The 15,663-nt window shown below is 33.8% G+C and overlaps 1 protein-coding gene across 1 annotated transcript; it reads left to right on the plus strand.

The window, feature by feature from the left end:
- Positions 1–4,464: 4,464 nt before the first annotated feature.
- On the plus strand, positions 4,465–13,920 carry LOC107878349 (probable protein phosphatase 2C 58). The gene is made up of 5 exons (XM_016725303.2): positions 4,465–4,682; positions 11,966–12,199; positions 12,377–12,653; positions 13,079–13,233; positions 13,534–13,920. The coding sequence occupies exons 1-5, from the start codon at positions 4,647–4,649 to the stop codon at positions 13,669–13,671; spliced, it is 840 nt and encodes a 279-aa protein (XP_016580789.2). The 5' UTR covers positions 4,465–4,646; the 3' UTR covers positions 13,672–13,920.
- The last annotated feature ends 1,743 nt before the right edge of the window (positions 13,921–15,663 follow it).

Consider the following 15,663-nt stretch of genomic DNA (forward strand, 5'->3'; position numbering starts at 1 on the left):
GAATTTTCATTTCTTGTCACTTAAATAATAAAACCCTTTCGAACTTAAAATATAAATCTTTTGGAGTACGTAAAAGGGGGTGTGACAGCTACATTAAAGATATGCTTATAAGCAATGACCTCTGCTATGCATAGACCTAACATGTTGGGTCTTGATGCAACTTTTTTGTCACAGTTAGTTTTTAGATACTACAACTAAAATAATTGACTACACTTGATCAAAGACCTTGATACTAACACGGCAAAAATGACATCCTTATATATGTGTGTGTGAGAGAGATTGATAATCAATTTTTAGAGCACAAAAGTAGCTTGATGGAGTTGAGATATAGGAGCAAACATTTCTTAATTAGTACAGTTTAGATACTCAGATAGTAAAAGACTTTTTGACCTCTTAACCATTACCTGAAACTTGGTGTGGAGAAGTAGTTTTGTGATTACAATGAAAAATATATAAAAATAATATTGTGTTATTTTGAAATTTTTTAACTTTATGTATGTTAAATTTAGTTTTTTTTTCTCTTTGCTCGAGGTCTCCATTCAATTAACTTAAGAGCTAGCAGATTCATGATGGTTAGAGACAGATATATGATTTTCACTTTTTGATCTTCAATGCAGAAGCATGATCAATTTTGAATAACAGTTGAAAAGTAATAATGTCGGTGATTCACCTAGCTCCGAGTAAGGTCAGTATATAAGTGATGGTCTTGTTAATTTATATAACACTTGGTATAGAGATTCTGCTTTTCTAAAATTTTTGAGTAGATAAATTATAACTTAGACAAATGATAATTGAGAAGGCTTTATTGATTTTTTGCTATAATATATTGCCAGTGTGAGTCGACTAAAGAATTTTGGACTCTTACTAAATTTCGTCAATTAAATTGCTTTTTCAAGAAATGAGAGGCATTTAATCATATAACTACAAAAATCTTTTCATTGATAAGAAAAATAAAAACACAAACTGGAGATTGTATTAAAATACCGGTCAAATGATGATGAAAAATCTATTTTGAAGTTGAAATTTTAAACTTTGTGTTGTTGTGGTTGAAGATCTGTGAGTTGTGGTCTTACTTTTCTAAAAATAACTTCTCGATTTAATAGTCCTATTTATAGCTCTCGAAATGAGTTCTATATATTCATAAATAATGAAAAATCACACATAAGAGAGAAACCAAGGTTGAAAACTGTTGCCATGAATACTTACTCTGCAACATTGACGAGAAAGTCTTTCATCCTAAGAAGTGATTGTTTTGTATCTATTCATTCATGTTTGCCTTCTCAAGTGAGTGTTTGAGTTATATGTCTTGAAGTTCATATTAATAAGGATTACCTGCATTTGTATTATTCATCAGGTCACTTTATTCCACAATGCTATCATCCAATTCTATGTAGATTGAATATTCATTATACTTGTATGGACACAACATACACTACTTATATGACGTATGATTTGAAAATGAAATCTGTCAAACCCTTATTCTATTGATAAGTAGTTTGTTGTGAATTTTGCAATATGAAATCTCTCAATCTTTATTCTATTGATTAGTATTTTATAGCGGATTGCACTATGAAATTTCTCAACCTTTATTCTATTGATTAGTATTTTATTACAAATTTTGAACTTTTATTATACTAAAGCAAATATTTATCAAATCTTACCTGAATTGCTATGTTTCAAGGTTAATATTACGTTACATCATCAATTTTTTCTTTGTAGGTTCTTTATTTAGAGATGAGAAAGAAATATATTTTGAAGTGCAATAAATGTGAATTCTTTATCAAAACAACAATCACGTTGGATAGAAAAAGATGAAAAAAAGACACTCAAAGAATAATTTGCAGAATCAATTGTCCTAATTATTGATAATCGAGGTTCAATCTCTCAATTTTAGATTTTAAATTTGATCTAGCATTGACCAAAGAATGATTTTCATTCTCACAGTTGATTGATTGTTCTTGGACACTGAATTAACTCTGTTTTCTTTTGCTTATTAGTGTTATCCTTATTCCAATATGACCTCTCTTATGCTTGCTATTTTATAAAAGATGAAACTTTACTTTTTTATTTGTAAATTATGGTTGCTATGAGGTATCTATGTCAATTTAATGTTCAAATAATAGATGCAACTAAAATTAAACACAAATTAAACTATATTCGAATTCGAAATGTTGGGCCCGTGCATAGCACGGACATGCTTATCTAGTATAATACTACACAATACTTTCAATACTACTGTTGAAAGTATTTAAGAAGAGATAAGCATTCAGTACCTCTTGAACTACGACCAAAGTTACTATAACACACTCCAACTTCACAGGGATCCTATTATCCCTCTAAATTCAATTTTAGCGTATTTTAGTTACCTTTTTGTGTTGTGGCACCTTTATTACATAAAATGAGGCCTACGTCAAAGGCGTCACGTCAGCTAAAAAGATTGACAAAAGGTGTCACATTAGCTAAGAAGGTTGACAAAAATACACTAAAATTTAGTTGAAAAGGTAACAGGACTCACGTAAAATTGAAATGTATCCTAACAAATTTGATCATAGTTTAGAGATATTGAATGCTTTGCTCTTTTAAGATCTTCGTTGAACAAAACACCATATTTAACCTTTTTTTTTTTTACATTTCGTTCCTAAATTTTAGTGATCATGTTTCCTTTTTTTGTAATTTTCTGCTTTATAATGTGTACATAGTTTATTATTCCTGTGCATTTTGTGTGCCACTTTTTGAAATGTGCACTTAATACTTTATGTATTAAGAAAATATATGTAAATGTTGGACCTAGCACCAATTAGTAGCATTACTTTTTGGACCAAATTATATATTAGCCTTTGAAGGCTCCAACTTGCTAAAATAAATAAATTCTGTGATAAAAATCAGTAGTAAAATAAATGTTGTTAAACCAAAAGATAACTATTCATAGTACACAAAGGAGGAATCAATTACTAATATGACAAAAAAGAATCTAGTTATATATTTATTTTTTAAGATAATTTAAATTTGTATTTGCATATTAGGGTTAAACCTTCCACCAATTGATGGTTAGTCATCCCTCAAAAGAGAGAGTACAATATAATGTGTTCAAAGACCATAAATTTTGCAAAAAAAAATTTCAAAAAAATAAAATACTACGATTTTTATTTTTTTTTGACTTGAGATGAACTTAAATTTTAGAAGTATGGTTGTTAAAAGCTCAATTTCTTAGAGATTGAAGCATACGTAATAGGAAAATGCATCAAATACACCTAGAAGTAGTTTAAATAACTAGCATACACACTCAAACAACTTTTTCATTTTTTTTTCTAATTATCATGTATACATTTCAAAATAGTTGCACACAGGAAGAATGAGCTCTAACGTACTATATACGCCAAAAATAAATTTACAATTTACTAAAATATGGATGAAAATTAGATTTATGAGAAAATATTTATTTTGTTTTTATCCAATATTCAAACATTATTGGCATAGTTAATTCGAATGTGCATCATTTAAACCCTATTCAAGTAGAGGACCCTTATTCTAATTTTTTTATATTTAGAATTTGTACTCGAAATATTAAAAGCACAAAAATCATCAACATTGCACCACACCTTTCAATAAAAAATCCTAAACTTGGAATTCCTACAATTTTAAACTAATAATCCAATAATAATGAAATATACAGTAAAAAGATATTAAGTAGTAGCCCTCGATAGGTGGTAGACATGGTGCAATTGATATCATATTTGTACAAACTTAATTATTTAGACGTTAAAGCTTTAACCATATATCCTTTCTTAATTAGAATATCTTTTTTATGTAACTCATTAGCGAAAAAAATTATATATACTTTTTTTGAATTTTTTTTAATATATTTATGGTGTTAGTATGATCTAACTAATATTTTTTTTTTTTACGAAATCAGCTTCGTTATTCTCTATTATATAATTATATATAAATTGAAATCAAATAAATTATGTTCAAATACTAAAATCGAATTAAAGAAACCATCAAATCCGGTCAAATTAATTTGATACGATAAAGAGGATGCGGACAATAATTTCATATAGTTCGACCCTTCTTAGCAGGGTCGACTCTACGAATTTGATGGCCTAAAGCTAAATTTTAATCAGAGGTTCTAAGTATATTCAATAAAATTAATTTTTTTACATGACACATGTATCTCATGTGCCACCCGTGCGATATACGTGCATCTTATGCGATTTAGATACATTTTGTGTGTTATACATATATCTTGTTGTCAGTTAATAAAAATATTTAAAAAAAATAGAGTCTAAAGCCTCAAATCATTACTTTAATAATTTTATGGTCAAGTTAGCCACAAGGAATAACAAAAATTTAATACATCAAAATATTTTCTTTTGCTATAAATAAAGAGTGTGGGGTGCTAGTTGTCAAAAACGCGTTGATTTATAGAAAGAGACATTATTATAAAGAGAAAGTACGTAATAAAAAGAAACGCGGTTTTGAATAAAAAATAGGTCAGCATCATCTTTCATAATTCACATGGTCTCTTAGTCAATGGGATTTATACTTGCACATATATATCTACATAAATTTTCATCATTACATAAATAATTCTATAGTATACTTATATAATCATTCCAACATACTTGTTCTGAAAAGCTATTTCAATCATGACTGGTGGAAGAGAAATCTTGCACAAGATGAAGGTCTGTTAGTATTACAATTCTTTGTTTCTTATATTTGAATTGAGAAAAAAAAAAAAAAGATTCAATTTTTGTGTTAGTTGCAAGTTTTTGTTTTATGGGTTATTGAGTTCTTGTTGAATATTTGTAAGAATCAAGATTAGTTTCAAAGAATTTGAATATGTTTATATATTAGAAAATCAGAATAGATTATAGAAGTAACCTATTTGTGACCCCGACTTGTTTGGGACTGAGTCGTAGTAGTGTCATAGATTTTGAAGTTTGAAACTTGAAAATTTGAGTGTTGAAGTTGTGTTTGGACATGCATTTTACTTGGCCAAACATATATTTAAAGATAAATTTTCGAAATCTCCTTCTAGAATTTAGGCAAGGAAGTTGTATAGTCAAAACTTTCAAGATATTCAGGGAATTTGGTAATGGGCTGTGAAAAATTTTAGCTAACGAAAGGTTGGAACTTTATTAGATCAGAGATAGTGAGGACTATGATTGGAGTGGTTTAGGGATCAGGTGATTTGGGGAGTGAGGAATTCACTCAAGTTCAGCTGAATGTTAGCTTTTAAGTGGCAATGGCTGAGTACTTAAAGCCATTTGACGTTGTAGTGATTGGCAGTGAGGTGAATTGTGAGGGTGGCCTTGGCGTAACTGGTAAACTTGTTGCCATTTGATTAGGACATCATGGGTTTGAATTGTGGAAACAGCCTCCTGTAGAAATGCAGGGTTAGACTGCGCACAATAGACCCTTGCAGGCCGGTCCTTCCTCGAACTCTAAGCATAGCGGGAGCTTAGTGCACCGAGGTGCACTTTATAGTGAGGTGAATAGTGAATGCGTCTATGATTATGTTCTTAGAAACCTTCTTGCATCGTAGTTTCTTAAACCGAAATGAGCAGAAAGAAAGTGGGAGAAAGTGAGGGGACATGATTAGTACTTGATTGAAAGTGTCGCGTAGAGTTGGAAAAAAGAGGGGCTTCAATTTTTCGGCAGAGTTACGTTGTTTGTTTATGTGAGCTGGTACTCTTAAGTGTACTTTCATCTAAGCGTAGTGCTAATGTGCCAAGCTAATGCCAGGTCAAATTTAGAGAATTTTGAGTGCATTTCTATTTTAGCTTCATGAGTTTTCGTTCCTTCGTTGTTGCTGCTTGGGATGAAGGACTGTTGAACAAAGTAAAGTGCCTTAATTTGGTATTTGATTGTTCATTGTGAGCGATCATTGAACTTGTATGCTGTCAATAAAAAAAGCAACATTTCTGTTTTTTCAGTATGAAGATATTTGCAATAGGGTGTATCTAGGACATAAAGAGACTCTAATGCTCCCCAAATTGTAGATTTATCATGATACCCTTTGTTGTGTACGTAAAAATCATCTTCTGCTATCTGCATATTTGTTTGACCTACTATCTCGATTTTCTTCCAATTCGACAAATCCTTATGTTGAAATGTATGTGTTGGATCCTGTATCTGTCATTACGCTGCTAGGAATTGACTTTATATCCTGGCCACAGTATTTAAGAGATTAATCATCTTCATTGTATTTTACCTTATAAAAATCATCTTTTAGTTGTGCATTACACAATGGCCATTAATGCGAGCTGTTTTGAATTTTTGGTTTTGTTAATGTTTTTGAATTTCTGATCATGCTTTTCTTTAATGAGTATAATAAGATGGAAAACAACTGAATAATCAATTCCTGCACTTAACAAGAAGGTTGATATAGCCATACAAACGTGATTGCAGGCGAAGTTTTGGTTGTCACTGGAATTGTTCTCTAATTTCAATATCTATCTTTGTGTGTATCTGTAATAGTCAAATAGATATTTGAAGATAAATTTTAAAAATCTGCTCTCAAAATTTGTGGCAAAACACTAACGAAACTTAGGCAAGGAAGTTGTATAGTATAAGTCTTCAGGTTATTTAGGGAACTTGGTAATGGGCTGTGCTACATTTTAGCTAAAGAAGGGTTGGAACTTTATTAGATCAGAGACAGTGAGGATTGTCTGGTGCAATTAAGAATAGTGTGATTAGATTGGTTTAGGGATGGGTGATTTGGGGAGTGAGGGAATTCGCTCTTCGCTCAAGTTCAGCTGAATATTACCTTTTAAGTGGCAAAGTGCTGAGTAACCTTGATGTAATTGGTAAAGTTGTTGCCCATGTGACCAAGAGGTCACAGTTTGAGTTATAGAAACAACCTCTTGCAGAAGTGCAAGGTAAGACTGCGTATAACAGACCCTTATGGTCCAGGCCTTCCTTGGATCCCGTACATGTCGGGAGCTTAGTGCACCGGGCTGCCCTTTATAGTAAGGTGAATTCTGAATGCTCTGTTGATTGAAAGTGTCGCGTAGAATTTGATAGAAGAGAGACTTCAATTTTTCGACAGAGTGGCTATAAAGATTTTTGTCTATGTTGTAAGCTTTTGTGATCTGGTATTAAGGGCTCATTTGTTTACACTTAATGGAGGTCTGAATCTGAAGGGTTCAAACTTCAGACCATTAAATGCATTTGTTTTTTTATTAAGATTTTAACTCTTAATAAGTCTGAATAGGTCTTAATCATTCAGATCTAGAATCAAGTCTTAATAGGTCTGAAGAAGTATTTTGGTGTTGGATAATATTCTTCGTCACTCTATTCATATTCATCAGTCACCACCTATGTCATCGCCATCATTGTCAACCACCACCAATCACCTCCACCATCACAACCACCACCAATCACCTCCACCATCACAACCACCATCGACAAAAAATATTGCTACCAACCACTATTGTCAACCGCTACCACACCTACTACCTCTATTATTCTAATTATATTTACCGCCACCACCGCCGCCAACAGCACCACCATCATCAACCACTACCGGTCAATCTCTACTATCGATCAACTCATCTATCACAACTAGCACCACCGTTCACTACCACTAATACATCACAACCTCCACACATTCTTCAGTGACCATCACCATTGTCACTAGTAACGCCACTTCTATCATCACTTCAATCACCATCATCACTTCAATCACCATCATCACTACAATTTATCTCTACTAATAACCATCTCCACCATCACAACTAACATCTCCAACTAGCACCAACATATCGTCAACCATCATGCATTCATTTTTCAACTATCACAATCAACACCTCCAACTACTAACATCAAGCAACGTCACATCTCAACCACCACCACCACTATCAACCGCTACCATTATAACAGTCACTATAATACCAACCATCACAACTATCACCACTAACATTACTAATCACTAACATCAATCATTGCCACCGCAACCACCATTATAAACCATCTCCACCATCACTAACAAACATAAATATTTTTTTTCAATCAAATAATAATTTAGTTGTATTAAATTACATGCTTTTTCGATATATAATTAGTTTTTTATTTGAATCGTATTTTTTATTTTATTATATATACAAATAAAAAAATTTTGCACATTCAAATATTGAAAAACAAACAGTCTTAACCATTCAGTTTTCAGATCTAGAGACAACATCTTAATCATTTAGATGTGCATTAGATTCAGACGTCTGAATCTTAAAAAAACAAATGCAGCCTAAGTGTACCTTCATCTGAAGCTTAGTGCTAATGGGCCAAGCTAGCCCCAGGTCATACTTAGTGAATTTTGAGAGCATTTTTCTCCTATGTTAGTTTCATGAGTTCTCGTTCTTCCTTTGTTGCTTGGTGTTGAGGGACGATCAAACAAAGTGCGTAAGAAAATATCTCGAGAACTCTACGAGATCAACTTAGGTCTCAAAGAGTGAATCGGTGTTTTACTAGGATCATATGTAGAATCTATTTCGGGAAAGTAGAATGTGAGGGAAATTCAAATGTGAAACAATACGTCAGTTCTTCTACTTGGAATATCCTCCTTAACTTCGTCTTTGGTTGTTCATATGTACACAAATTCTGACAGTCCTACTGCAGCTTCAGAATTTTGCACATGCATGCACGAGCTAAGCTCTGTGTTGCCTTGCAATGGAGGCAATTTAAGAAAGTCTTTGTGTGCTTGAACAAATTTGAACTCACGGAACAGAAGCAAACTTTATAAGCATTAAATATCAGACGTGCTCTTCGAATTCTGTCTCTTAATTGCTACTCATCACGAAGATGGACTTTCATCTTGATCTATGTTTTGAGCACCATCCGATTGCTCATTGTATGTGTGTGTAAGAATATAGAGGTTAAAACAAACAAGGAGGATCACTAAGAATCTTTCCATGAAATAAAATCACCATAACCAAGTTCTCTTTGATTGAATTTTAAACTTAGATAGGATATTAAATAACTTGGTTTGTCATTATCGAAATCAGTTGACTGAAAACCAAATCAATTAAGTGAAATTTTCGGGATTTACAGCGTTCAGAAAAGGCTCATTAATTCTTTCAAGAAGGAATTAGTAGACTAGCAGAAGCAATATTATATTAGAGAAAGAAGAAGATTGTTGTAAGGATTAACATAATTCTCAGGAGAATACACCAAAAGGAGTCTTTTGATTCAATAATCGAAACTGATGGAGATCTCGAGATCTTACTTAATCTCAAGCAATACACATAACAAGTTGTTACAACGAAAGAACACTGAACAAGCAAAGCCAATCACTTCGGAAAGCATACAAACAAATTTTGCCAGAGGAAATGGAAATGCTCCAAATAGGAGGATGAAAATGAGTTAAAAATCAAGGAATAGTGGAAAAATATTGAACGGAAGGATACAATTGTTATTAGTAGGTTGGTGGGGGAGATGGTGATGGAGGTGGAGGTGAAGCATAGGTGGCAGATTGCTCGTACTTTGTAGGTGGCGGAGGTGAGGCATAGATGGGTGTCTCTTTCTCATAGTTTGTTGGTGGTGGAGGTGAGTAGTATGATGGCGGTTGTTCATAGGTCTTTGGTGGAGGTGGTGGAGAGTTATAGTAAGGTGGAGGTGGATACTTATAATTAGTTGGTGATTCCTCGTAATATTTTAGTGGTGGAGGTGGAGGAGAATTGTAGTATGAATGTGGTTTTTCATAATAAGCTGGTGGTGGTGGAGATTTGTAGTAAACTGGTACCTTGTAATATTTTGTTGGAGGCGGTGAGTTGTAGTATTTAGGAGTTGACGACTTGTAGTAGTGTTTTGAAGGAGTTGGCGACTTGTAGTAGTGCTTTGAAGGAGTAGGTGACTTGTAGTAGTTAACCATTGATGGGGACTTGTAGTAGTACTTTGAAGGAGCAGGTGACTTATAGTAGTGCTTTGAAGGAGTTGGCCCCTTGTAGTAGTACTTTGAAGGAGCAGGCGACTTGTAGTAATGCTTTGAAGGAGTAGGTGACTTATAGTACTTCTTTTCAATTGGTGACTTGTAGTAGTGCTTTGAAGGAGTAGGCGCCTTGTAATATTTTGCTGGTGAGGGCGATTTGTAATATTTTACTGGCGACTTGTAATAGTTGTGCTTAGAAGGTACAGGTACTTTGTAGTATTTGTGTGATGGAGAATATTCAGCAGGTTTTTTGAAGTAAGGAGTGGGTACATGATGCTTGTCTGGAGATTGTGATTTGTAGTACTTCTTAGAGTTGTAAGAAGGTGTGGGAGAAGTATAAGTATAGGAGTAATCAGCAAAAACGGTGCTGGCTGCTAAGCAAATTGCCAAAGCAGCTGCAAGTAGGGACCATTGCCCCAGCTTCCCTGAGCTTCTCATTCTGATATGCAAACCAACTAAGAGAAGAGACACAGAGAACTAAAACTTGCGTTGTATTGTTGAGAAGGGAGCGCTGGTTTTTATACAGCAATGCGACATCTTTCTTGTTGACATTTGATGTATTGCCTTAATGGTTACCCACCAAGATGAGAGCAAAGTCCAAATAAGACTTGGTCAATAGTACTGAGTGGGAGGCATTCTCTGTTGACAAAAATGATTACAGCTAAAATAAAAACAAAGAGGAATAGCATAAAGTAGTTAAAGATTTGACAATTTTTAAACAATAAACAAAGTAGAGAAATGGGGACATTTACTTCGTTATTTTTTCAATGTAAGGGCTATGGAGTAAACGGCCTTGCAGATAGGGTCCTTTATGATCCTTGGCTCTTTGCAATTTCAAGTGTGGAGCTAGAGGATCAAAGTCTAAGGAGAGAAATGCATGCCACTTCCTTAAAAAGCAGCTCTCAGAGTCTGCGTGTTTCTGTGATTGGATGAACTTTTACCACCAGTGGCTCATCTCACTTGTAATCACTGAATTTTTTCCACTAGAATGGTAGTCATAACATTTTTTTCACACTAAAGTAGCTGAACTTCTGCCACTATAACATGTGATCACATTCGAGTTGAGGGTGTATTTTTTCTTTTAAAACTGCTTTGCTATGCATTACTTGAGCTCAGGGTCTTTCCGAAACAGCCTCTCTACCTCCAAGAGGTAGGGGTAGCGTCTGCGTACATTCTACCTTCCTCAGACCCCACCTTGTGGGAGTACAGTGGGTATTTTCTTGTTGATTAATATTGCTCTTTGTTTCTCAAATATTAGCATATATTTGCCTATGTTTTTGACCATCAGAATATGGCACTTCTCTACACCAACATGCACATTCAGCTGCTATTTGCAGATTCTGTTATGCATTCATCCTAATAAGCAAATAGAGTATGTTGAAGCGGGCATTGGAATTGTTTTGTTGATAGAAAAGCAGAATTTGTTTTTTCAATATGAAGATATTTGCAGATAGGGCAGTAGGACATAAAGACGTTCTAATGCTACACAAATTGTAGACTTATCACGATGACCTTTGTTGTTCACATAAAAATCATTGTCTGCTAGCTGCATATTAGTTGGTGACCTACTATCTTGGTTTTATTCCGAATAGATAAATCCTTAGGTTGATATTTATCGGATCCTGTATCTGTCATTATGCAGCTAGGAATTGAATTTATATCCTGGTCACGAGTATTTAAGAGATAAATCATCTTCATTGTACTTTGCCTTAAAAAAGATCCTGTAATTGTGCATTACACTACAGTCATTGATGTGTGCTGTTTTAAATTTTTTCTTTTTGGTAACTATTTTTGATGAGTATAATAAGATGGATAACAACTGAATAATCAATTACTACACCTTACGAGAAGATTGATATAGCCATACTGCTGCCTATAAACATGATTTCAGGCGAAGTTTTGGTTGTCACTGGAATTGTTCTCTAATTTTAATATATATCTTTACGTGTATCTGTAAATTCTCTCTCTTGCAGAAAGCTAATTGGTGTACGGAGGAGTCATTGTTCTCACACTAATGCATTTGTTACATGTCTTGTTCAGGAAAAGGCATGTTTTATTTCTTCCATGCCAGACTCGCCAGCATCAAAGCGGATCACTCACGGCTCCCACCTGGTGAAGGGAAAGTCTAATCATGCCATGGAAGATTGTTTAGTTTGTGAGTTTAAGCAAGTCAATAACAACGAGTTGGGACTATTTGCGATCTATGATGGACATATGGGCCATGATGTGGCTAACTACTTGCAAACACACTTGTTTAACAATATTTTGAAAGAGGTAATGCATAATTCACAAGAAGGGTTTGCATTGCTACGACTCTGTTCTCACTTTTTATTACATTCCCGCAAAGTCTTACTGGTCCTTGCTCTATGTCTGCTCTCATTTTCTCTGTTCTGTTAATCCCATTCTTCTTTCTCAATCTTTTGTTCATGCATCACCTGTCTCTGTGAGCAGCATGACGTTTGGATGGATACTGTGAGTGCAACTCGTAGAGCTTATCAAAAAACAGACAAAGATATTCTAGAAAAAGCATTCCAATTGGGAAAAGGAGGGTCAACTGCAGTTACTGCAATGTTGATCAATGGTCAAACGCTTATAGTTGCAAATGTGGGAGATTCTCGAGCAGTCATATCCAAGAAAGGTGTTGCTCAGCAGCTATCAATTGATCACGAGCCAAACAGAGAAAGGGAGATAATTGAAAGCAAAGGCGGATTTGTTTCAAACATTCCAGGTAGCTTTCGTGTTAATGTTTCATGGTTTAGTTTAAGTCGTCTAGATGATTTCACTCTCTCACATTGATACTGCTCCATTTCATTAGACCGCTTCAATCGGTTCTGTAATCTTCATGCTCAAACTTCGAAGTTCTTGAGATCTCAAAGTCAGCCATCCCTCTAAATTGTTCGTCCTGATGCATTAGAGGGATATATCAATAACTGTTGTGTCTTTGGGTCTTCACGCAAAGAATGGGCTTTGCCAAGAAAATTAACCTTGTATTCAATGGCTGAATATACTGTGCACAATGTGGTACAAGGCCTACCCAAGTGAATATACTATTTGTTGATTAGTATGCAATCGATGCAGTGTGTTCTCTAGCCATAAGTCGGTGATTCAGACAGTATATTGCTTCACACAAGTTGATAATTTGGAACTTTGTAGGTGATGTACCTCGTGTTGATGGACAGCTTGCTGTTGCCAGGGCATTTGGAGACAAGAGTTTGAAGAGACATCTTAGTTCAGATCCAGATGTGGCAATTGAGCTGATAGATAATGATGTAGATCTCATCATTTTGGCAAGCGATGGTCTGTGGAAGGTGAGCTGTTTCCGTAACATAGAGCTAACGCTGTGTCTATGCTCCTCCTTTACTTCTACCACTTAGAATACTTCCATTCATAGGGCCCATTAATAAAATATCTTGAGGAAAATGTTGTAATCTCTTGAAGCTGAGGGTCTATCAGAACAGCCTCTCTACCTCCCAAGGTAGGGGTAAGGTCTCCGTACAATCTACCCTCCCCAAACCCCACTTGTGGGATTACACTGGGTATGTTGTTTAGGAGGATGTTGTACTTGCTCTTGTTAGTCGGCCGTTGACATTTTCTTTGCCTATTTGTAGGTAATGTCCAACCAAGAGGCAGTAGACTGCATTAAGAACATGAAAGACGCGAAAGCAGCAGCTAAACATTTGTCAGAAGTCGCGATTTCAAGGAAAAGCAAGGATGATATTTCTTGCATAGTTGTCAAGTTCCAGTGAAAAGTGAGTCCTTTTGCAAGTAACATAACTGGGCTGTACAATTTTTTTTGAAATGAAAACACTTTCAATGCTGAACATTGCTTTGTTAAGTTGAAAATATGTCCAGTGAATCAAAGATCAGTGGCATCCAGACTTTTCCCTTGTATAAGTTGTTGTAAAATGTATTCAATGTTGAGTACTTGTATATTCATTTTCTCAGACAAATATGTTACATTTCCTCTAAGCACAGTCTGTATTTATTTCTCAAAACTGTTTCTGTTACCTAGAATAATAATTTGTTCAAATAAGCAATTTATGGAGTCGTCTCAGAGTAATTGATAAAGTTGTTGTCATGTGATGAGGAGGTTACGGGTTCAAGCCGAGGAAATAGTCTCTTGCATAAATGCAAGATAAGGTTGCGTATCATAAACCCTTGTGGAGGGCAAATAAGAGAAATAGTCAAACATAAAAGGGTTATCTATAAAAAAAAAAAAACCTTAACTTTGAATTAATTACAAGACATATCGGGGTAAAGGAGATTTGCATGTATCTTAAGCCTATGTATTTAAGATACAAACGAATTTTGCCTGTGTATTTCAGATACATGCAAATTTTGGAGGTCTGAATACACGTGATTTTAATCTATGTATCTCAGATACACTCAAAATTTGGCTTGTATATTTAGACTGTGTATTTTAGATAAACTCAAAATTTGACTTTTGTATCTGGACAATTACTTCGATATATTTTGTACTTATTTCAGAAACTTAGAAGGTGGCTTGTAATTAGAGACCAAACCTCCATATTTCCTGTTGTTTGTCCATGATAATACTAGTATTAATTAAATTGGGGCTTTTCAACCACATGGGCCACTTTGTTCACACTGCAACCTGAGCTCATCTGGGCTTAATTTACAAGTTTTTGCATGGATGTGTAAGAATAAGTTGGGGGAAAGAATATAAATAGTATTTCTCATGAAATTATTAATCCGAAAAATGGTCGTTAAATTTTAATTTTATTTTTTATTCATTTGCTGACAGTTTTGTACAATACTAATACAAATTTGAAACATGTTTTATATAGCTATGTATTTTATACAATAAAGATACAATTTCTATATGCATCTTATATATATATATAGATATATATATAGATATATATATCTATTTTTTTTTTTACAAACTATATCAGTACGGTATATGAATTGTATAATATGACATATAAATTGTATTTGAACTACTTGAGCTAAAATGATCAAAATTATGAAATGGTCATAATATGAAATTTGTTTGGGTGGACTGGCCGTGAATGTCCAATGACTCAATAATAAAACAATTATTTTGAAAAGGGTCCGTTCATGTTCTTTTCTCAATAAGTTGTGCCTCTTCGTGAATTATGAATAGAATTTAGGCCTCTAACGGTATATGTTCGGCAACAATTAAGTTGCATTACTTGTTATATCTTATAACACATAACTTGCATTATATTATGATCAAAATATATGCTTTTGTCATGCAATTCTTTTTTTCGATATCAGGGGTATATTTGGCTACTTGTTGCTATTTCCAGTGTTAAAGAAAAAAAAAGCGTTGAAGGACAATAATTAAGACCACTGATTTGCGGATAAAAAAACTACCGAAAATAAAGCATTCATGTGAATGAACCATTTACGCAAATATCCTTTTTAGACTCTAATTATGTTTTAACCTATTTTTAAAAGTTGTGCAAATATAATTTTTAGAAAATTATCATTTTTAAAATTAAATTTAAATATATTATTTGCTCATATATTTTTCCACTCTATAGATAAAACATTAAATCGTGTTAAGGTTTAAAATAACTTACAAAATATTTAGCGATTTTCTTATAGGATTTTTTAATTTGCTTTTAAAAAAGCCATACTTTAAAAGATCCACAAATTATCAGAAAAATTGAAAAAATAAATCACTCATCAAACACTTTTTCGAAAAAGGACTAATGGTGAAAAATTATGAGCTCATCTCACATCCGTAG

The sequence above is a fragment of the Capsicum annuum genome, chromosome 7, assembly GCF_002878395.1.
Source record: "Capsicum annuum cultivar UCD-10X-F1 chromosome 7, UCD10Xv1.1, whole genome shotgun sequence".
In the NCBI taxonomy this organism is placed as follows: Eukaryota; Viridiplantae; Streptophyta; class Magnoliopsida; order Solanales; family Solanaceae; genus Capsicum; species Capsicum annuum.

Excerpts from the sequence above, each read along its gene's own strand:
- LOC107878349 (XM_016725303.2), top strand. The coding sequence starts at position 4,647 with ATGACTGGTGGAAGAGAAATCTTGCACAAGATGAAG. Across the intron at positions 12,200-12,376 it reads TTAACAATATTTTGAAAGAG|CATGACGTTTGGATGGATAC; the intron begins GTAATGCATAAT and ends CTCTGTGAGCAG. Across the intron at positions 13,234-13,533 it reads CAAGCGATGGTCTGTGGAAG|GTAATGTCCAACCAAGAGGC; the intron begins GTGAGCTGTTTC and ends GCCTATTTGTAG.